The sequence below is a fragment of the Desmodus rotundus genome, chromosome 8 (genome assembly GCF_022682495.2).
Source record: "Desmodus rotundus isolate HL8 chromosome 8, HLdesRot8A.1, whole genome shotgun sequence".
NCBI lineage: Eukaryota > Metazoa > Chordata > Mammalia > Chiroptera > Phyllostomidae > Desmodus > Desmodus rotundus.
The window spans coordinates 54288842-54312734 of record NC_071394.1 but is presented as its reverse complement, the minus strand read 5'-3'; the positions used below and the strand labels follow the sequence as shown (position 1 = coordinate 54312734).

At 37.2% G+C, this 23893-nt stretch overlaps 1 protein-coding gene across 6 annotated transcripts in view; it reads left to right on the top strand.

The window, feature by feature from the left end:
* C8H8orf89 (chromosome 8 C8orf89 homolog) overlaps positions 1–23893 on the top strand; it is a 39514-nt gene that overhangs the window by 4214 nt on the left and 11407 nt on the right. For 2 of the 6 annotated variants that reach the window (XM_053929498.2, XM_053929496.2), the window contains exons 2-5: positions 8554–8717; positions 10521–10674; positions 17859–17956; positions 18740–18793. In XM_053929498.2, coding sequence (XP_053785473.1) covers positions 8554–8717; positions 10521–10674; positions 17859–17956; positions 18740–18793 — 470 coding nt within the window. Of the gene's footprint in view, positions 1–8553; positions 8718–10520; positions 10675–17858; positions 17957–18737; positions 18794–20563; positions 20600–21941; positions 21978–23893 lie in introns of all 6 variants that reach the window. The other 4 variants (XM_053929497.2, XM_053929495.2, XM_045186087.3 and 1 more) reach the window with 4 other exon arrangements.

Here is a 23893-nt window from a genome sequence, read left to right as displayed (position 1 = left end):
TATCACGTTAGCAAAGGGTCTGTTGTACTGCAGAATTCCAGCATGGGTTTATCATTACTAGTTATCATAATGAACTGTAGTCATTTACTTTGTTCCCCTGGTACACTGTAGGCTTTTGCATTTTAATCATTTTTGTATTTTCAACTTCTAGCACAATGACTGGCGTTGTAGATAAATAAACAACCAGTTTTCTCAATGATTCTACAATTCGTCTTTCTTGATGTTCACTCGATAATTCTTTTTGTTTAAACAAAGCTAAAATTCAAGATAATTTTACTACCAGCTGTTTGATATTAGGGTTATTTTCAGACTTTGTTATTATAAAAGCACAGAATTTGACATTCTTGAAGATAAATATTTGTCTGTATCAATGATTATTCCTTTAGGATAAATTTCTGGAAGTGGAATTGCTGGGTCAAAAGTATATAAAATTATAAGGACATATATATCTTGCTAGATTGCTCTCTGGAAATGTTATAAAAATACATATACTAAAACCCATGAGAGTGCCCAGTTCCTTGTACCCCATCTTACACCACTGAGTATTAAAGAAAAAAATCCTTGTCATTTGATCAGTGAAAGTCATAGCTCATTATATTGCTTTTATTGGCATAGTAGTGAGGATGCACATTATGGACCATTTGTATTTTTTTTCTGCAACGAGTTATCTGTTCTTAAATACTCTCTATAGGATTTATTATTATTTTGATTTCTAAGTATCATTGTACATAAAAGAAATTAAATTCTTCATTTCTTTATGTCTTCATTTGAAAAGTTATTCTGGGAACTTCTGGGCAGAATGAGCTGACATGAAAGGGACTCCATTCTGCTTCATTATATTTCCGATGTGGGCAAAATATAATGAGGTAATTTATAGATATGTGGCTGAGCTAGGAACCAAAAGAAGGAAAGGCCCAGGTGCCAGAGATGAAGGAATGTTCACACAGGAAGCTACTGTTGGGCATCTGCTGAAAGCTGGAAGTCACAAAGGGGTACTGTTTCTGTTACTATGACTGCATCACAGACTTCTCCAAAACGTAGTCATGGAAAACAACCATTTATTGTGCTCATGGATTCTGTGGGTCAGGAATTTGGACAGTGAACAGCAGGGCCAGCTTGGCTCTGCCTCACCGTGTCTGGGCCCTCTGATGGCAGATTTGAAGGCTTGGGGCTGGAATTACCTGAAGGCTCATTCACTCCCATGACTGGTGGTTGATGCTGACTGTGGACTTAGACCTGAGCTGTGGATGTCAGCTGGAACCTATACATGGTGGCCTCTTCCTACCACCTGGATTCCTCACAGAATGGTGGCAAGGTTTCAAAGGTGAGTATACCAAGAGAGAAAGCCAGAGGAAGTTGTATCATGTTTTATGATCTAGCTTTGGAAATCACACGGGCACTTCTACTGCATTTATTGACTGAAGAAGTTAGTTTCAGGGAGGGAAACACAGACTTCACCTCATGAAGGAGGAGTGTCGACATTACACTGAAGGAAGAACACGTGGTCCTGGATATGTTTTAGTGCATTCTTCTTTGAAAAACACAACCTGCCACAAGAACCTTGACACTGAGATGATAACTAGAAAAATACCCTCCATTGGCATGAGGAGGCTGCAAGGAAGTTTGCCATCCACTTGAACTAGGAAAAGAGTAAACTGCTAGAGAGTAGAGCCTTATACCCTGCACAGCTCAAGTCTGAGGTCTGAATTCACAGGACTTCCCAAGAAATTGACATATTAACTGGTCTGGCGCCTCTGAAACCCAGATCTAGAGAGACGAATGGAAAAACCTCTGTTAGCGAGGTTTCTGTAGCTTGGGAGCACTGTACTCCTCTCTAAAGACAGCAACCTCTCTAAAGATGAGCTTACAGTTAAAGATTACAAATTATATAAGGAAATGAACCACAATGAAGAAAACATGACATATTTACCAAATGGGAGATTCGTATCTCCAAACTAAAAAATAATAGAACATGACGGAAAAATTAAATTTATAATATTCAAGGAGATAAAGGTGTGGAAACCATAAAGCAAAAACAGGGAAGTATGAAAAAGAACAGGAGAGGTCTAGAGCTGCATATTCTGATTTTGCTGATCTCATCCTTGTGACGTCATGTAGTATGGTCCTTTGTCCCCTGCATGTCCTCTAAATCAGCAGTTAGATCTGAAGGCTTGATCAAAGTCAGGTTTGACTTTTAATTTTCCAGAATACTTAACGGGCATTGATCCATGGGGAGGTACATAGTGTTTGTGTCGCAACTTCTTTTTTGATCTGAACTGTCATTGATTATCCTTGCTGTATCAGTCAGGGTTCCCAGAATAAACAGAACCAGTGTATATAGACAGTTATTTCAAGGAATTAGCTTATGCTCTTGTGGGTGCTGGCTGGTAAATCCTAAATTTGAAGGGCAGGACAGCAGGCTGGAAGCTCGCAGGCAGGATGATGCTAGAGTTTTGTGGTAGAATTTCCTTCCTCAGGGAAAACTCAGTTTTATTCATAAGGACTTTTAAGTGATTAGATACGGCCCACCTAGATTTTTGAGGGTAATCTCCTCTACTTAAAGTCAACTGACTGTAGATACTCACTACATCTATAAAACACCTTCACTGAAACACTAGATTAGTGTTTAATTGAATAGCTGGCTACCAGAGCCTAACAAAGTTGACACACAAAATTAACCATCACAATTGCCAAGATCCATTAATTAACTAAAGTTTTAAAACTGGTGATGTTTTAATATTATTATTCCTTCATTTATTATCTTAGATACTCTATGAAGAAAAACTTCCCTATCATTCATTTGGATAAATATTTGATCCTTATATGTAGTAGGTTTCAAATCAAGTTGATTCTTTAGTACCCTCCAAAGATTATCAGTGCGGTTTTTTAAAAAGTATCATAATACATTTGCATGTTCCACATATTTAATATATTTTAATTGATTGAAATTAATATTCTTATTAATGTTTACACTCTCATCTTGGTTCAGTTGGCACCTCTTCAAGTTCCTCATCCTTCCTAACATCATGAATGGCGCCAGTCTCGCACAGCTCCCAGGTCTCTAAAAGCTGCTACGTTCGCTCCTGTCCAGTTGGCTGTCTGGAATCTCCTTTGTCCTGGATTTAGGCTCCCATTGCCATTCACCTGGTGGATTGCAATAGTCTCCTAATTGGCCTCCTTGCTCCCATCTTTCTTTCAATATTGCTGAAGCTAAAGCAATATTGAAATCTGAATTTTAAAATCTTAGGTCTAATCCTTCATCAGCTTCCATGGTTTGTGAGTATGATCTCCAAAATAAGTTGCCTGAACCTCAAGATAAGATCCATAGGCAAAGAAAGTGAAATTCCTACTATATAAGTACTATTTTAAATTTGAGAAACTGCACCTAGCAATGTCCTTGTCTGGGTTTACTGAACTCTAAGCTCTTAAAGGGCAGGGACTGTTTTGTTTATCATGTTTCTCCAATGCCTTCTGCAATTCCTGGCACAGAATCAATCCTCAGTAAATATTTTGTATGAATGAATGTGCACAGCAAAATCTGGGTATGTGTAATCTGTTTGTTGTGAAGATTGGAGAAAATGAATATAAACCTTGCTCATGGTTGTACCCTCTTTAGAGTTTAGTAATGCCCTGCATAAAATAGACACTTAATACTTATGAATTGAATATGTAGTAAATAAGCTGATACATGATTATTTGTCTGTGTCTATGTTTAGAATAAAAGTAATGGCTATCCTGGGGATGTGTTTATTTTTCCATGGAACATAGAAATTATCTTTTTTCTTTGGACACGAATGCATTTTACAATGGTGATAATTTAAATTTTTTAAAATATATTTATTGATTATGCTATTACAGTTCTCCCATTTCCCCCCATTCACTCTACTCCATCCTTCCCACCCCCTCCCTCCCACATTCCCCCCCTATAGTTCATGTCCATGGGTCATACTTATAAGTTCTTTGGCTTCTACATTTCCTACACTATTTTTACCTTCCCCCTGTCTATTTTCCACCTATCATCTATGCTACTTATTCTCTGTACCTTCCCCCCCCACCCCCTCCCACTCCCCTACTGACAACCCTCCATGTGATCTCCATCTCTATGGTTCTGTTCCTGTTCTAGTTGTTTGCCTAGTTTGCTCTTGTTTTTGTTTTAGGTGTGGTCGTTAATAACTGAGTTTGCTGTCATTCTTACTGTTCATATTTTTCACCTTCTTTTTCTTAGGTAACTCCCTTTAACATTTCATATAATAAGGGCTTGGTGATGATGAACTTCTTTAACTTGACTTTATCTGAGAAGCACTTTATCTGCCCTTCCATTCTAAATGATAGCTTTGCTGGATACAGTAATCTTGGATGTAGGTCCTTGCCTTTCATGACTTGGAATACTTCTTGCCAGCCCCTTCCTGACTGTAAGGTCTCTTTGGAGAAATCAGCTGACAGTCTTATGGGAAGACCTTTGTAGGTAACTGTCTCCTTTTCTCTTGCTGCTTCTAAGATCCTCTCCTTCTCTTTAATCTTGGCTAATGTAATTATGATGTGCCTTGGTGTGTTCCTCCTTGGGTCCAGCTTCTTTGGGACTCTCTGAGCTTCCTGAACTTCCTGGAAGTCTATTTCCTTTGCCAGACTGGGGAAATTCTCCTTCATTATTTGTTCAAATAAGTTTTCCATTTTTTGTTCTTCCTCTTCTCCTTCTGGCACCCCTATAATTCGGATGTTGGAACGTTTCAAGATGTCCTGGAGGTTCCTAAGCCTCTCCTCATTTTTCCGAATTCTTGTTTCTTCATTCTTTTCTGGTTGGATGTTTCTTTCTTCCTTCTGGTCCACACCATTGATTTGAGTCCCAGTTTCCTTCCCATCACTATTGGTTTCCTGTACATCTCCCTTTGTTTCTCTTAGCATAGGCTTCAGTTTTTCATCTACTTTTCGAACAAATTCAGCCAATTCTGTGAGCGTCTTGATAACCAGTGTTTTGAACTGTGCATCTGATAGGTTGGCTATCTCTTCCTCACTTAGTTGTATTTCTTCTGGAGCTTTGAAGTGTTGTGTCATTTGGGCCATTTTTTTTTTTTTTTGTCTTGGCGCATCTGTTACTTAAAGGGGCGAAGCCTTAGGTGTTCCCTGGGGTGGGGTAACGCTGGTTGCTGTGCTGTGACGCTGTACGTGGGGGAGGGGCTGAGAGGGAGCAATGGGGCCAGCTCCACTCTCCACCGGACCTCAATCTTTCACTCTGCTACCCACAATCAAACCGGGCCCCTCTGGTGCTGGTTCCTGAGTGGGTGGGCTTGTGCATGCCCTAGGCCCCTGTGGGTCTCTCCAACAACCTCTCCTGTGAGGCTGGGAGTCTCTCCTGCTGCCCCCCCAACCCCCACGGGCGTTTTCAATCAGAGGTCTGAGGCTTTATTTCCCCATGCTGGAGCCCTGGGTTGCGTGGTCTGCTTTGCTCCCCTCTGTTTGTCCGGTTTATCTGTGTGCGATTGTGGGGCCGCGAGGTGCTACCCGCCACTCTGCCTGCCCCGTTCTCCACCACTCTGAGTCCGGCCCTCTTGGTTTATCTGTGTGCGAATGTGGGGATGCAGGGTCTGCTAGTGTTCGGACTGCCTGCCCCGTTTGTCCCACACTCCGCCAGTCTCTGTCCCGCCATGGCCACGCGAGTCCTCTCCACCCCGGTGCCCGTCTCCGCCCCTCCTACCGTTCTGGATGAATGTTTATTTTTTATTTCCTTGGTGTCAGACTTCCTTGCCCTTGGATTTTCTGTCAGTTCCAGTTGTGTGAGGAGGCACAGTGTGTCTACCTACGCTGCCATCTTGGTTCTTTCCGATAATTTAAATTTTTTAAATTTTATTGTGGTAAGAACACAACATGAGATTGATCTTCTTAACATAAGACTTTTAAGTGTACAATATGGTATTGCTATCTGTAGGCACAACGTTACACAGCAGACCCCTAAAACGTATTCATCTTGCTTCACTGAAACTTTATTCCTACCAATTAGCAACTCCCCATCCCACCCACCACCCACACCAGCCCCTGGCAACCATCAGTCTATGCTTTTAGGAGTTTGTTTTAGAAATCTCGTATAAATGGAATCATGCAGTATTTGTCTTTCCATAACTGTCTTATCTCACCTAACATAATTCCCTTATGGCCCATGCATGTTGTATATTTCAGGATTTTCTTCTTTTGTATGGCTGAATAATATTCCATTGTATATCTGTACCTCATTTTTTTATTACTTCATCTATTGATAGATATTTAGGTTTCCACCACATCTTGGCTATTGTGAATAGTGCTGCAGTGAACATGGGAGTGCTAATATCTCTGTGAGATACTAATTTCAATTCTTTTGGATAAATACACAGAAGAGGAATTGCTGGATCATATGGCAGTTCTAGTTTTAATTTTTTCAGGAACCTCCATATTGTTTTCCCTACCAGCTACACCGTTTTGCATTTCCACCAGTAGTGCACAAGGGTTCCAATTTTTCCATATGCTCCCCGGTGCTGTTGTCTTTTTCAAAATTTTTTAATAATAGCTATCCTAACAGGTGTGAGTTGATACCATATTGTGGCTTCGATTGGCATTTTCCTGATTGTTAGTGATATTGAACATCTTCTCATATGCCCATTGGCCATTTGTATATATTTTCTGGAGAAATGTCTCTTCAACTCCTTAGCCCATTTAAAAAATAATGTAATTTGTTTGTTTTTTTTGAACTAAGGTGTTGTAAGAGTTCCTCATGTATTTTGTATATTAACCTCTTATCAGATATATGATTTACAAATATTTTCTCCTATTTGTAGATTACCTTTTCACTCTTTGTTTCCTTTGCTATGCAAGAAATCTTTAGTTTGATGTATTCCACTTGCCTGTTTTTGCCTTTGTTTCCTGTGCTTTTGGTGTTATAGTCATAAAATCATGGCCAAAACCAATGTCATGAAGGTTTCTCCTCTGTTTACTTCTAGGAGTTTTATAGTTTCAGGTCTCAGGCTTAAGTCTTTAATCCATTTTGAGTTTATTTTTGTGCGTGGTGTAAGAAAGGGTTCAATTTCATTCTTTTGCATGTGGATATCTAGTTTTCTCAACACTATTTGTTGAAGAGACTGTCCTTTCCCTATTGTGTATTCCTGGCACCCTTGTCAAAGATCAGTTTACTATATATGTATAGATTTATTTCTAGCCTGTGTACTGTTCTGTTGGCTTATATGTTTGTCTTTATGCCAATATCATGTTGTTTTGATTACTCAAAGTTTGTAATGTATTTTGAAATCAGGAAGTTTGATACCTCCAGCTTTGATCTTCTTTCTCAAAATTGTTTTGGCTATTTGGGGTTCTTTGCGGTTCCATACGAATTTTTAAATTTTTTAAATTTTTAATTTTTTACTATTTCTTTAAAAAAATACCACAGGGATTTTTGTAAAGATGGCAGTTAATCTGTAGATCATTTTGGGTAGTATGGATATTTTGACAATATTAAGTTTTTCAATCTGTGAACATTGAATGCCTTTCCATTTGTTTGTTTCTTCTGTAATTTCTTTTATTAATGTTTTATAGTTTTTCAATGTGTAAGTCTTTTGCTCCCTTAGTTAAATTCATTCCTAAGTATTTTATTAAAGTGATGTTATTGTAAATTGGATTGCTTTCCTAATTTCCTTTTTAGATAGTTTGTTGTTAATGTATAAAAATACAAGTGACTTCGGTTTGTTGGTTTTGTATCCTGCAACTTCACTGAATTCCTTTATTAGTTCCAATATTTTCTTTTTATTTGTTGGAATCTAGGGCATTCTATGTATTTAAGATCATGTCCTCTATTAAACAGCAACAATGTTGCTTCTTCCTATCCAATCTGGATGCCTTTTATTCCCTTTCTTTACTAATTTCTCTATCTAGGACTTGCAGTACTATGTTGAATAGAAGAGACAGAGTGGGCATCATTGCTTTGCTCCCGATTTTAGAGGCGGAGCTTTGGATTTTTCACCATTGAGTATGATGTTAGCTCTGGGCTTTTCATATATAGCTTTTATTATGTTAAGATAATTTCTCTCTATTCTTAGTTTGTTGAAACTATTTTTTATCATGAAAGGGTGTTGAACTTTATTGCATGTTTTTTCTTTACCTGTTGAGATGATCACATGGTTATTTTTATCTTTCATTCTGTTATGTGGTGTAGCACATTAATTGATTTTTGTGTATTTAATGTATTCCAGAGATAAATGCCAGTTGGTATATAATGGTAATATTTTTGAGAGAATCCTAAGCATTTTCTTGTCTTGTACATGATAACTTGCTGTTGAACTTAATTATTTTTATATTGCCAAATATCTATAACCTGGAATTTCAATGAATTCATTAAAATATACAAAAGAAAAAAATTCTTGCTATGTATTTTAGCTATATTCTTAAAGCCCTCTGGCTTTAAAAATACCAAGAATCTGTGTTTACATATATAAGTGAGCTATTCATTTAGGTCTATGGAAAACAAATTAGAAAAAATATTTATCTCTGAAATAACTTTTCTTCTTCTTTGAATTTTGTGTCCCGAATCTGGATCAGCATCTCACTTTCATCGCTGCTGTTGAAAGGAGAAAAAATGCCTGTGCTATCTCCTGAAATCAAAGTCGAGACTTCCAATGTCACCAAACATTCCCTTGACAATTACTTTCTATTTGAGAGTAGTTGGAGGAAAGCAGTTTTAGAAACACAGAAGTTAAGAAACGGTAACTTCAATTTTACTTAAGAAAATATAGAAATAGTGAATTTGAATTTACATGTATATTTTTAAAGCAATAAGAGACATTTATAATTTTTGTAACATTTAAGTAAGGATAATATCTTCAGCTTAAGGAAAAGAAAAATGGAAGCAAATTAAAATTAATTTACTTAATGTAATTCTGTAACTCATAATAGAAACAAATGTTAAAGAACTACTTCTCTTGATATTTTTTAATATGTTTTATTTGATATTAATGTAGTACTTTTTCTGTTGGATCACACTACTTTTCATGAATAGTGTTTGTTTTTAAATACGTCAAGTTGGTTTTTATATTTTAAAAACCTCAAATCTAGGGAAAGGGGGTGGGGGGAGGTGGAAGAGGCTAGAGAGGGGATAAATGGTGCTGGAAGGAGACTTGACTTTGGGTGGTGGAGCACCCCATACAGTATATGGGTAATGTGTTATAAAATTGTACACCTGAAACCTGTATAATTTTGTTAACCAATGTCACTTTAATAAATTCAATTAAAAAGAAAAAAATAAAAAGTTTACCCCTGAAAACAAACAACTGCCCCCAGAAAACCCCAAATCTTTAACAGCACCTTTTTGTATTAATAATTCTAACCAGAATTGTCTCCCTTCCTTTCCTTTGAAAGAGTCTTATATCCTATAGTTACTCAATAAAGACTAATTTGAGAACTTTTGATGTGTAAATGAGTGTATTTATAGCTTTTCCCCCTTAATTTCAAATTATAATAGTATTTTAAAATTTATACTGAATTCTGCCATTAGCTTTATTGATGGAGATATAATTCTTAAAAATAGCAAAATTCAAACTTCCTTAGTATTTCATCACTTCTGGGTTTGAATGTATTGCTACAGTTTTTGAACTTCTTCACTAGGTTCCCATTAAAGGTACTCAGAAGACACCAGTTTATCTGTCCCCTACCCCCAGATTTAATTGCTGAAAAGAGAATCTGTATTATTTTTTTGATCAAGAGAAACTTTTTTTGTTTTTGCAAAAAACAAAAATCAAAGGTTGCAAAATAGCATTTTGAGTATTTAATATCATTTCAGTCCCATTAAATACTTTTTTTTTATTGCTGGGCTAGACTTGCTTAGTAGAGAAATCTTTAAAAACAATTCTCTGTGCTTAGCTTAATGATCAACTAAACATTTAATCTCTCAATCTTTTTTCTTCCTTTTGTGTCCTTCATTTGGAAAAAATTTAAAAATAATTTGATAATCTCTTTGTCCAATAATATGTGAGGTCAGTAGAAGAAGAAATCTTGGTGCTTCAATGTTGTTGTTTATAGATTTGGTGTGGAATTTTGTAGAGATATAATTAAAATCAATGCTTGAAAACAGAATATTTTTATCTCATTGCTAGCTCAGATGATCATGTGTTTACACATCTTGATTTTTTACATAAAAGCAGGAAGGTGGAAAGATTTAAAGTAGCAGATAACATAAGACTCTTGAAAGTGCTTTTAAACTCTTTTCAGTGTGAATGTATGTAATATTCCAAGAATTCTAGTTATATCAAATCATGAAGGCAGAAGACTGGGTCATTTATGAAGATGGCCTTTTTTCCTTGTTTTGTCTTAAGCTGCAACTTAATCACTTTCCCTGCAGGAATTCAAGGTATTTTCTTGGGAGAGATGCTAGGTAAAGTACAGTAGCTTAATTTTCTTTACTTAATGATTGATTTAGTATATTTTATTATGCATTATAGTATGTAGGAAAAGAAGATATATACACTTAACCAAGAAATAATGAAGATGGTTATGATACTCCTTTTAATTAGAATACACCAGAGCATTTGGTCTAGAAGAACTCAAAGAACATGTCAAAATGCCATATTTGCCAGGATTGCAAAGTTGCCAAAAAAGTGTGAGTTCATCTCCACCAGAGGTTCCTAGCAGACGGCTGCGTGCTGATGCCCAGATGCCTCCAGTCAGGTACATTATGTCTGTTTAGATCTCCTGACTTGAATATTTATATGTAGTAATACTTCTGCTTGGAGAGGTCTTTCTGGCCAGTGAATCCAATTCTTCCCTGTTTATTAATTTTTTTCCACAAAAGATTTAATTTTGTAAATTTAAGTTAATGAATTTTTTCAGCTTGACAAATAGGTGCTTTTCTCAGTTTTTAAGTGACATTGCCAGAAAGGGTTTAAGGACTTTCTTTGAAAAAATCTTTATTGCCCTAGTATAGATTGCTCATGAGAATATTGGATTTTTTAACAATAAAAATAAATGAACTCTGTAATATTAACAGGTTTCATTATCCTTAATACAGAACTTCGTGTTTCATTTCTTGTTTGAAGTGTTGTGAGGGGAGATTCTGAATAAGATGTCAGCCTAAGAAAGACCCTGCATGACAATCAGAAATGAGTTTGTCAGCCAGAATACTGACATTTAAAACTGTTACTATAAATACTTTTCCAACTGTAAATCAGACTGACATACTGTTAAAAGAACAACAACAACCCTTTCTTCAAAGGCATGTATGTATATATTACTAAGGCAGTCTTCTATTCTGTTTAGTTTTTGCTTTGGCTTATTTATTTATTCAGGTATCGAATGGCCAGCCTGAAAAAAAGATGATGCGTTTACAGTGGTCTGATTTGCAGCTCTCTTCAGGGGAGGATTTATATTTTCGTGTAATGAGCTTTAAAGTCATCCAGTTATACGTAGCGCACATGTACCAGAATTTGAGAATCTATTTCTTGAGATTTCCACTAGTTTTATTGTTCTTGTTAATTGCTCTTGAAATAAATCCAGGTAATATAAATAGAAAACTAGAACGCACTAAAAATGAAAAGTTGTGATTAGTTCTTAACTCAATAAGACCTTTGCAGAAGATTTGAGGAAAAAAGAAAATTTACCTATCCTAACATATTCATTTTTATTTTTTAGTGTTTTCTTCTATCCTTCTTAATATTCATATATTTTTATTTTAGTTGTGATTTTACTGTACTGACAATTTTTTATTTTTACTCACTACATAATCTTCAGTTACTGTCAATATATTTCACTGATGGATCCATAGTTTCTTTTTCTAAATTTTTTTTTTTGTATTTTTTTGCATTACCATTTATCTACCTTATACCCTCTTCCACCTCCACTCCCACAATCACCACACTGTTCTCCATGTCCATGAGTCCTTTTTCTTTTTGGCTCCATCCCTCCACCCCCTAAATCCCCACCAGCTGTCAGCCTGCTCTGTTTATGAGTCTGTCTCCATTTTGCTGTTAGTTCAGTTTGTCCCATAGTTTCTTTAAGCTGTGTTTAATAACATAGTTTATTTAAAAATTCCTATCGCTGGTCTTTTTCACTTTTATAAATAACATCACAATGAACAATAGCACACATAAAGTCTTTCCCATCATTTTAAATATTATCTGAGGACAGATTGCCAAGATCTAAAAATATACAAAGCAAAATTGCTCTTTCTGAAGTGAGATTACAGTGAAATAAGGCAGAATCAGAGGTGGTGAGAAAGAGTTGCTAGAGCTGATAGTAAAAGTAAAAGAGACAGATTGGGAAGGTTGTAGAAAGAAGAGGGCCCACTGGAAGCCAAGTGTAGAACCTACTCAAGCACCGTGTTTCTATCACCAAGACATCTGGGTCCCTGATACTCAGCTTGCTCCTGTCATGTCTCTAGAAGTCACAGCCCTTGATAGGGAAAGGAGTAAGAATGTGGACGGCTGCCTGTGGCAATGGACTTGTCTCAGTACAGAGTAGTCTTCTTAGCCTTCTTTTAGTGTGTATAATTATGTTAAAAGAAACAAGAAGCCCAGAAAGCACCCCCTGGACTAATTTACTCTGCCTCCAAATTTTCAATCTTTGCGTTGCTTCCTACTGTTTTCATTCTATTTCAGATTTATTTATTTTTTCCTTTGCAATTTGGCTGTTTGTAAAATGATTCATCAGTCCTGGCTGGTGTGGCTCAGTGGATTGTGTTCTGGCCTGTGAACTGAAAGGTCACAGATTCAAATCCCCATCAGGGCCACCAACCAGGGCCATGGCCAGGTCCCCATTTGGGGGTGTGTGAGAGGCAACCAATCAATGTGTCTTATATATCAATGTTTATCTCCCTCTCTTTCTCCCTCCCTTCCCTTCTCTCTAAAAATAAATCAATAAAATCTTTAAAATGATTCACCAACATTTCACATTGACTCGAGTGTGAATTTACTTCAGGATAATTTGAATATATTGGGTTGATGAAAAAGTTTTAGTTTTTTCCATAAAATAAAAGACATATTTTTCATTTATACCAATAACTTTATTGATTTGAATATTTTGAGTTTGTTGGCTGTCTTCTGCGTGGTAGAATGTTGATTGTTCTCAATTAATGTCTTGATTTGTTGATATCAACTTCAACTGGTCTACCCAACTGTGGAGCATCATTCAGCAAGAAATCTCCAGCATGAAACCTCACAAACTACTTTTGACACATTCAAGCAGTCACAGCACCTTCATCATACACTGCACAAACCTTTTTTTGCATTTCAGTTATATTTTTACGTTTCCTGATAAAATAAAGCATGATATGCCAAAATTGTTGCTTATTTTCTTCCATCTTCAATATTAAAATGGCTACACAAAAATTCATCAATTTTGATGTTTTTAAATTTTTTTATTATATTTTATTGATTGCGCTATGACAGTTGTCCTGATTTTTTTTTCCTTTTGCTCCCTTCCACCCAGCACCCCCCACTACCTGAGGCAAACCCCACACCGTTCATTGTTCAGGTCCATGGGTCATGCATATAATTTCTTTGACTACTTCATTTCCTATACTTCACTTTACATCCCCATGGCTATTCTGTAACTACCTATTTGTACTTCTTAATCTCCGCACCTCTACACCCATTCCTCCTTACACCCTCTCCCATCTGGCAACCATCACAATGCTCTCCATGTCCACGATTCTGTCTCCGTTCTTGAATGTTTAGTTCTTTTATTCAATTGTTGATAGATTTGTATTTTCTGCAATTTTAATGTCCATAGTTTTTATTTTCTTTTTCTTAAATAAGTCCCTTTAACATTTCTTATAATAAAGTTTTGGTGATGATGAACTCCTTTAGTTTTTTCTGGTCTGGGAAGCTCTTTATCTGCCCTTCGATTCTAAACAATAGCTTTGCTGGGTAGAGCAATCTTGGCTGTAGGTCCCTGCTTTGCATTACTTTGAATATTTTTTGCCAATACCTTCTAGCCTGCAAAGTTTCTTTTGAGAAATTACCTGGCAATCTTATGGGAACTCTCTTGAAGATAACTAACTGCTTTTCTCTTGTTGCTTAAGATTCTCTCTTTATCTTTAACCTTTGTATTTTAATTATGATGTGTCTTGGAGAGAGCCTCTTTGCATCCATCTTGTTTGGGAGATTCTGTGCTTCCTGGACTTGCCTTTCTATTTCCTTCTCCACATTAGGGAAGTTTTCTTCCATGATTTTTTTCAAATAGATTTCAAATTTCTTTCTCTTTCTCTTTTCCTTCTGGCACCCCTATGAGGTCCACTTGAAGTGGTTCTAGAGACTGCTTATATTATCCTCACTTTTTTTTAATTCTTTATTCTTCTTGTTGTTCTGATTGGTTGTTTTTTGCTTCCTTATGTTTCAAGTCATCACTTTGATTCTTGGCTTCATCCACTCTACTGGTGTTTCTCTGTAAATTGTTCTTTATTTCAATTAGTGAATCATTTGTTTCTGACTGGATCCTTTTTATGCTCCTGAGGTTCTCACTAAGATCCTTGTGTACGCTTATAACCAGTGTTTGAACTCTGCATCTGATAGATTGCTTATCGCCTTTTTGTTTAGCTCTTTTTCTGGAGTTTTGATCTGTTCCTTCATTTGGGCCACATTTCTTTGTCTCCTCATTTTCACAGCCTCACTGTGTTTGTTTCTATGTATTAGGTAGAGGCACAGCTGCCCCTATTAACCAAGCTGGGTACCTGAAGTGTGCTAAGTACACCCTCCTTTTGTTGTTGAGCCTTGGTTGCTGTGGGCAGACCAATGAAAGGGATTTACCCAGGCCAGTCAGCTGCAAGGATTGGCTGTGACCACTTACCTCTAATCTCTGCCCTTCATGGAGGATGGGCTATGCAGCCACAGGGTGGTGGTGCTTCTATGTGATCTGTAGCTGTCTACTGGGAGCACTGGCCCTGGGGCTTATGGGATAGTGCAGACCAACGTCAGTCCCAACCTGTGTTTTGCCTGGGGTCACCCTGCCTGAGCTATAAAGCAATCTGAGATGGCTGTTATTTGTGCTGGGTTTGGAGATTCCCAGTCAAATTCAAGCTGTGAATGTAGGCTGGCTTCTGCTAGTGCTGGTCCTGGGGCTCACTGAGGCCAGCTGTTGCTTGTTTGAGAGGATTTAGGAAGTTGTGCAGCACAGCCAAGACCAGTTATTCATGTGGAAAAGCAGCCTGGGTGGGCCTATAAGTTGGGTGCAGTGGAATTTCTGGGGATCTCCAATCGAGTCAAACAGTGTTAGCCAGGTTGATGGAGTCTTAGATATGGCACCAGCTTGCTGGCTCTGTGGCTCTGTGGCTCTGTGGGAGGAGGATTTAGAAAAGGGACAATGGCATCTGCTCACCTTGATGCTAGATACTTCAGTTTCTCCCAGTATGCCACTGGTGCCTTTCAAGCTGCTACCCTGGTGCTGGAGCTCAGAGAGAGTAAGTGTGAGTAGGTGAGTCCATGTGTGGGTTCTTTAAGAGGAAATGCTTGGGGCTCCAGAGGTTTCTTCCACCAACTTAATCCCACTGGTTTTTGCAGCCAGAGGTTGTAGGGATTTATCTTCCTGGCACTGGAACCCTGAGCTGGAGGGCCTGGTATGGGGCTGGGACTCCTCACTCCCATGATATCACTTCCCAATTTTTATCCACAACATGTGGGTGTGGGATCGGCCCATTCCGCACCTGAGCCCCACCTACCACTCTGGATGGATGTGGTTTCTTTAATTCCATAGTTGTTAGACTTCCATTCAACTCAGTTTCTGATGGTTTTGAGTGATGGTGGTTCTATATTTTAGTTGCAGTTTTGATGTGGTTGTGCGAAGAGGTGAGCCATATCAGTCTACGCTGCCATCTTGACCTGATAAGCTTTTTTTATTTTTTATTTTTAAGTATTTTTTATTGATTATACTATTAGAGTTTTCCCAATTTTTTCTCCCTTTATCTCCCCTCCACCCTGCCCCCCCAACCCTCCAGCATTTCCCCTGACACTTAGTTCATGTCCATGGGTTGTACATATAAGTTCTTCGAGTCCTCTGTTTCTTATAGCATTTTTTTTTATTTCTCCCTGTCTATTTTATGCCTACTAATTATGCTTTTTCTTCCCTGTACATTTTCCCCCCTATTCCTCCCTTTCCGTTCCCCACTGAAATCCTTCCACGTGATGTCCATTTCTCTGATTCTGTTCCTGTTTTGGTTGTTTGGTTAGTTTTTGTTTTCATTGTTTTTCTTTCCTTTTAGGTTCATTTGTTGATAGCTTTGAGTTTGTTGTTATTTTACTCTTCATAGTTTTGATCTTCTTTTTCTTAGATAAGTCCCTTTAACATTTCATATAATAAGGGTTTGGTGATGATGAACTTCTTTAACTTGATGTCATCTGGGAAGCCCTTTATCTGCCCTTCCATTCTAAATGATAGCTTTGCTGGATTGAGTAATCTTGGACGTAGGTCCTTGCCTTTCATGATTTCAAATACTTCTTTCCAGCCCTTTCTTGCCTGCAAGGTTTCTTTTGAGAAATCAGCTAATAGCCTTATGGGCACCCCTTTGTAGGTAACTCTCTCCTTTCTTCTTGCTGCTTTTAAGATTCACTATTTTTAATCTTGGGTATCTTAATGATGATGTGCTTTGATGTGTTCCTTTTTGGGTCCAACTTCTTTGGGACTCTCTGGGCTTCCTGGACTTCCTAGAAGTCTACTTCCTTCACCAGATTGGGGAAGTTTTCCTTCATAATTTGTTCAAATAAGTTTTCAATTTCTTGCTGTTGTTCTTCTCCTTCTGACACCCCCATAATTAGGATATTGGAAAGTTTCAGGTTGTCCCTGAGGTTTGTAAGACTCCGCACTTTTTTGAATTCTTGTTTCTTCATTCTGTTTCCGTTGGATGTTTATTTTTTCCTTTTGTTCCAAATCATTGCTTTGAGTCCTGGTTTCCTTCCTGTCACTGTTGGTTCCCTGAATATTTTGCTTTATTTCATTTTGGGTATCTTTCATTTGTTTTCTCATTTTTCATCCAAGTTCAATCAGATCTGTGAGCATTTTGATTGCCAGGGCTTTAAATTCTCCATCAGATAGGTTGGCTATGATCTCATTGGTTAGTTCTCTTTCTGAGGTTATGCTCTGTTCTTTCATTGGGTCATATTTCTTTGTCTTGGCACAGCCGAGAGTTGTAAGGGGGTGGGGCCTTAGGTATTCAATGGGGCAGGGCAACCCTCTTTGCTGCGCTGCTGTGCTGCCTGTAGGGGAGGGGCCAGAGAGGGAACAATGCAGCTCACCTGCTTGTCCCTAGCGCACTTTCTCATAGACTCTTGTGTGAGACTGGGAGTTTCTCCGACTGTAGCAACCGCCTTATCAACTCTGAGTCTCAGTTTCTCCTTAAGTCAGCCCCGCCCACAAGGTCCCACAACTTGCAGCGGTTTTTCTCCACTGGCCACCCTCGAAGTCTGCTGCCTTACTGGTCTGGTTGTTCTGGCTGATTTTTTCTTTAATTCCTTGGTTGTCAGAGTTCCAAACAATTTGATTTTCTGGCACTTCTGGTTGTTTATTGATTTTAGATTGGTTTTTATTCATTTGGTTGTGCAAGGAAGTGAAGGGTTCCTACATATGCCTCCATCTTGGCTGGAACCCTGATAATCTTTTTTTAAATGCATGGTGATATGACAGCTGTCACAATACAATCTAACAAAACAGTTTAGAATGAAGTTAAAGACAACTAAGTGCTACAGAGCCATCTTATGTAAATAACCAAATGAACTTTTTGGCCAACCCAATATTATAATTGTGTTTGACAAGTGTTCTTCATACACAAAGGAGAAGAGTGGGGTTAAGTGCCATATGTTAATGAAGTGTGTGGCAAGCATAAATGTTATTTCTGTTGCCTGTCTTTGAAACGAATGTCTCTATTTTAGCCATTCTGATGAGAACATGTTGAGTTGCCTACAAGTATTTTATCCTCCTCTGCGTATTGCCCCACGCCCTGTGAAGGAACGGTGTTGGCAAACCAGGAAAGTGCTCATTTTTGTTCCTTTTACATACAACCCCTTACCTTCTCCCCATATATATAAATATTTGATTTAAAATGCTGACAAAAGTCTAATGTTTTTTAAAAAATTTGTTTAATGATAATCAAAATTTTTCAGTGAATCTCAAGATACTCTCTGGTAATATTACTGATAATAGTAATCCTAGAGATGAAGAGTATTTGAATGTTTGGACTGATTTCTGTAGTTTAATGTAGTTACAAGAAATTTGAAATTCTTATGGACCATCTCACCTACAGCAGATTCAATCATGATGTGTCTCCTCTAATAACCTACTTATTATCTAGGTTTATTCCAGAAGGAGCAAAAGTTAATAAAGTCAAAATTCAGATTTTGGTAATGAATAGGTGAAAAGTGCACAAATAAGTGAGTTGGTTAGCTGGCATATCCAGATACCCTGTTAATCTAATCTTGATGCTCTTCCTTTTAGCATTCCCTCAATCATGATTAGTGAGAGTTAAGATAAAGATAAATTGAGATAAAGATGGGAAAAGTTAGACATAATACTAATCCACTGGAAAAATTTATTAGTAAACACTGAGATATTAAGTTGGTTTGTATATGCTTCTGATCAGATTAGTTATGATGGAAGGAGTTTTGTCTCTTTAATGTTTATTTGATTTCCACATGATGTCCCTAACAAGTAAGTTTCACTGAAAGCATACTTCTTGACTCCTAATTCATTTTGAAGAATTAATGTGCCCTGGATTTACAGAGAAGTGATTTTACAAAAATGTATAATTTCAGGATAAAGAAGACTAAGGAGACCTACACTGCTGTACCACTTCAGGAGAGCGAGAAAGGTAAAGTGGGCTCATGTTTTTCTCCTACCACAAGCTCATGCTGAATACTCACCTTTTTAAAAACTTCCTTTCTCTCCACTGATTTAACTGGCTTTGTTCTGTTAATGCTTCTTTGAAGTTTTATTTTATAAATTTAGTGGATATTGTGTTCAATATATATATCCCTTTATTATCTCAGGACCCTGGGGTAGGCTCTCCTCATCTCCCTGTGGGCCATTGCAGTAGCCTGCAAACTAGTCTGATTGGGATTTCTGACCTTTGAAATCATTCAACACTGCAGCAAAAGCCTAAAATTTTGGCCTCTAACCACATTACTTTCTTCTTCAAACACAATGCCTCCACATTACCCACAGACTAAAGTATGAACTCCTTAGCTTGGCACTGAACCCTTTACCATCTTCACCTACTGGCCTTTCTGGCCTTATTTTCTAATTAATTTTTCCTGAATCCTGTGTATCTATAATATCCAACTTCAGAAACTTATCTATATATCAACAGTTTGTGTTTAAAAAAAAACTACTCTTAAAATTGATTTATTTCTAAGTCCTTGGTGACTAAGATGGTTTATAACTCCAAAGTGTGTTTTCATCTATTTGGAGTATGAGTTTGCTCTTTGAAGCTTTAAATTCAAGCATTCTCACTTCTACATTTTTGATACGTTTGATCAGAATTTTGTTTTTCAAAAAGACACTGAAAAAAATCTGTTGAGCCAGGTAATTACACTTTGAATGATGTCTACAAGATGATGGAGAATTTCTTGGCAGCTCTGACATCTAGACTTACTTTTTCATCCCTAACTTTCATGTGTTACAGATCACTGGGGGCTTTATGGTAAGGGAATGTCTGTGGCATGCAACATATGTATTTGTCTAGCATTTAAGTTCTTCAATAAATTCTTACTCATTTCCTGAAGTAATCGTATCCAAAGTTAATGGTAAAGATACTTGACTCATATAGTCTAAAGTTTGCCATTTTCATGTCTTTTGTTGATTATTATATAAGCTGGTTTTTTTCAATAATTACAGCACTTTGGACCAGATAATTCTTTGTTGTGGGGTCTGTCCTATGCATTGAAGGATGTTTAGCAACATCCCTGGCCATTATTCACTAGATACCACTAGTAGCCCCCAAGTGTGGTCATCAAAAAGGTCTCCAGACATTGCCAAAGTTCCTTAAGAGTGGTAAAATCACTCCCAGTTGAGAACTACAGGATTAAGTGTAACATCTTTAGCATTGCATGTTATTCTACTATTTCTCCTTCATCCTGCCAACTATTTCCTCTCTTACCTATGTGTAACAATTATTTTTTTTACCAGTTTAAGATTTTTTAAACCTCACTTATTTGTATGATATTCAGTTATTATCTTCATCACTTCCATTATTTTGCACTTATGGACTAATGGAGGTCAGAGCACCTCGAAAGAAATCCAAACACTAAAATCACTACGGAAGACCTTCGTGGCATTGTTGGTAGCAGTCAGAATTCACTTGTTAGGAGCTTTGCAAGTTCATTCCCTAGATATTCATAAAGTTGACTGTTCATGAACTTCTCCCAGGATATGTCCTTTCTCTGAATTTCCATAAACTATAAACAACTTCTGTGATCAACAGGCAGCATAAAATGAAAATATAAATGTTAATTTAAGGAAAAGGCATTCATTTTGCATCTTGGCCCAAGTGAACATTAGCCTGCCTATTTTCCAATAGGCTAAATTTATGGCTCTTAGGACTGGATGCTAACTATGTCTTACTCACCTTTACACCTTGCAGTGCCCACACCAGTTTCTGTAACATGTTGAGTGCTCAGTAAGTATTTGTTGATTTTCCTTCAGCCATGCAAGTGGGCAGTTCATTCACTCATTCACCAAATGTGAATTGAATATATGCTCTATGCCAGGCATTGTTCTAGGTGTTTGGCTTTAGGCTACATCCCATAACAAAATGAAGGTCCCTGCCCTTGTGGAGCTTACATTCTAGGGAGAGAAGATAGCCAACCAACATTAACTATAATAAAGAAGACCATTCCCTAGTATATCAGAAGGTGAAGGTATAATAGAAAAAACAAAATAGAACAGGAGAAAGGAGATCAGGAGATCTGAGGTCAGGACAGGTTTAATGGGGAGGGCAATATTTGAGCCAAGACTTGGAAGAGGTGAGGGAGTGAAACTCCTGGGAAACAGTTATTCTCTTGGAGCCAGCGAAGATCCCAAAGGCAGGATGATATCTGACCTGTTGGAAGAAATCAGGAGTCGAGTGTCCAGGTGAGAGAGGTGACATCCAACCCTGTAGGGCCTTGGAAGGGACATTGTATCTAACACTGATTGACATGAGGAGACCTTGAATAATTTTAACAAAAGAATGATTTTAATGTGAACTGATTTAAGTTTTTAAAGGGTCATTAGGTAACTGTCATCCATTTCAGTTGTTAGACCTTTTTAAAAAATGGCCCATTGACCTTCCACCTCTAGTTGTGATGGAATAGCTTTCATCAGACTACTGTACCACTGAGAATTAGCACGAGAGCTAATTATTAAAGAATATAATAAAATATATTTTATAACAAATAATGTAAAAGTAATATATATCTATTATTCAGATAAAAATAATAAAAACATTAAAAAGCAACTGCTTTAAGGTGTCAAGAGCTATCATTTCCAACAGGACTTGAGAGTCTGAGATACTGGAGAAATAACCACAGAGAAGTGAACCCTAAATTCTGTGAACAGTCGTCCCCAACCCCCCCCCCCCCCCCCCCCCCCCGGTGCCTACTCCTGAGTGGCATGTTGCTGGCTAAAAGAGCTTTTTGGAGACAAAAGAACTGAGCAGAGGTTTCAGTAATGTAGCATTTACGGGGGGGACAGCAGGGGAGTTTAAAGTCTACCCAGGAAGCCCTTAGTATAAACACCTAGACTCTTGGTTAAAACTCTTGAAGGGCCACATACGGTAAAGGAATCCCAGGTAGAGACTAGCTTTAAAACAGCCTACAGCCCAGACTTGACTGGATTAGAGGGACTGCCTGGCCTGCTGAGAGAAAATGTAATCTCTCAGGAAAACTGAAGGTGAACCTGAGCCTTATAGGCACATCATTTGGGTCACTTGTTTTCTTTGGAGGAGTCTTTTGATATTGATTCAGTCATTTTAATTTTAGGACTCTTAAGGTATTCTAATTCTTCAATCCATGTTGGTAAGTTATATTTTCAAGATTTTTTTGCATTTTGTCTGTTTTCAATTTTATTGACCTAACGTTTAGTCTGCTCTATCTGTACCTCTGTTCCTCTTCTAATTTTATTTATTTGTTCCTTCTGCCTTGTTTTCTTGATTAATCTCACCAGAGACTTTTCATTTTTATTAGTCTTTTCAGTGAAGAACTCTTGCTTTTTAAAAATCTTACTGTAAATTTGTTTTCTACCTCATTGATTTCTACTCTTTTCGTTTTTAAAAATTTAATCTTTATTGTATTTTTTTCTACTACCATGTCATCCCCTAATATCCCCTACCCCTGAAAATCACCACATTATCCTCTTTTCTGTATTATCTTTTTTTTCCCATGTTCTTTGAGTTTACCTTTTTCCTAATGTATATATCTTATACCTAGCTCATTAATTTTCAGCTGTCTTTTTTAGCATAGCATTTTAGAATTTTATAACCATGAAGAGATTTATACCCTAAAATTTCTCTTTTGCTTCACCACACAAGTTTTATATTTTCTTTATCATCCAGTCAAATGTTTATTATGATTCCTCTTTTTTATTGATGAATAATATAAAATGTCTATAAATACCTAAATATTTCAGAAATTCTAATTTGTCTTATTGTTAACAACTTCAACTAAATTTTATTGGTCTGTATAATAACAATTCTTTGAAGTTTTTTTTGAATATTGCTTAATACCTCGAATCTAGTTCATTTGTAGCCAGAAGATCTTTCTAAGATCAAGTCCATTGCAGTGCTAAGAACAGGAATGCTGATCATATTCCTGCCCTCTACGCTCTCTCTCTGGACTTCCCACTCATACTACACACTCAAATAAAAACAAACAAACAAACATAAAACCCCCAACTACCTTGGAGATTTTTAAAAATTGCATTTTATTGATTATGCTATTACAGTTTTTCCAATTTTTCCCCCTTTGTGCTCCTCCCCCCAATAACCCCAATTCCCTCCAGCAATCCACCCCTTAGTTCATGTCCATGGGTCATGAATATAAGTTCTTTGGCTACTACCTTTCTCAAACTGTTCTTAACATTCCCCTATTTTGTATCTGCCAACTTGTACTTCTTAATCCCTGTACCTTTTCCCCCATTCTCCCCTCAACAGATATCCATCCAAATGTTCTCCATATCTATCATTCTGTTTCTGTTCTGCTTGTTTGCTTAGTTTGTTTTTTAGATTCAGTTGTTGATAGTTGTGAATTTATTGCCATTTTAATGTTCATAGTTTTGATCATCTTCTTGTGCTTAAATAAGTCCCTTTAACATTTCATATAATAAGACATTGGTGATGATCAACTCCTTTAGTTTTACCATGTCTGGGAAGCTCTTTATCTACCCTTCCATTCTAAATGATAGCTTTGCTGGATAGAGTAATCCTGGATGTAGGTCCTTGTTTTTCATCGCTTTGAATACTTCTTACCAGTCCTTTATTGCCTGCAAAGTTTCATTAGAGAAATCAGCTAACAGTCTTATGGAAACTCCTTCGTAGGTAACTATCTGATTTACTTTTGCTGCTTTTAAGATTCTCTCCTCATCTTTAACCTTTGGCATTTTTATTATGATGTGTCTTGGTGTGGTTGGTTCTCTTTGGGTCCAACTTGTTTGGGAATCTCTGTGCTTCCTAAACTTGTAAGTCTCTTTCCTTCACCAAACTAGGGAAGTTTTCATTCATTATTTTTCAAATAAGTTTTCAATTTGTTACTCTCTCTCTTCTCCTTCAGCACCCCTATGATTCACATGTTGGTATATTTGAAGATATCAGAGGCTCCTTAGCCTATTGTCATTTTTTGGATTCTTTTTTCTTCTTGCTGTTCTGATTGAATGTTTTTTTCTTCCTTATGTTCCAAATCATTGATTTGATTCTCAACTTCATCCACTCCCTATACAT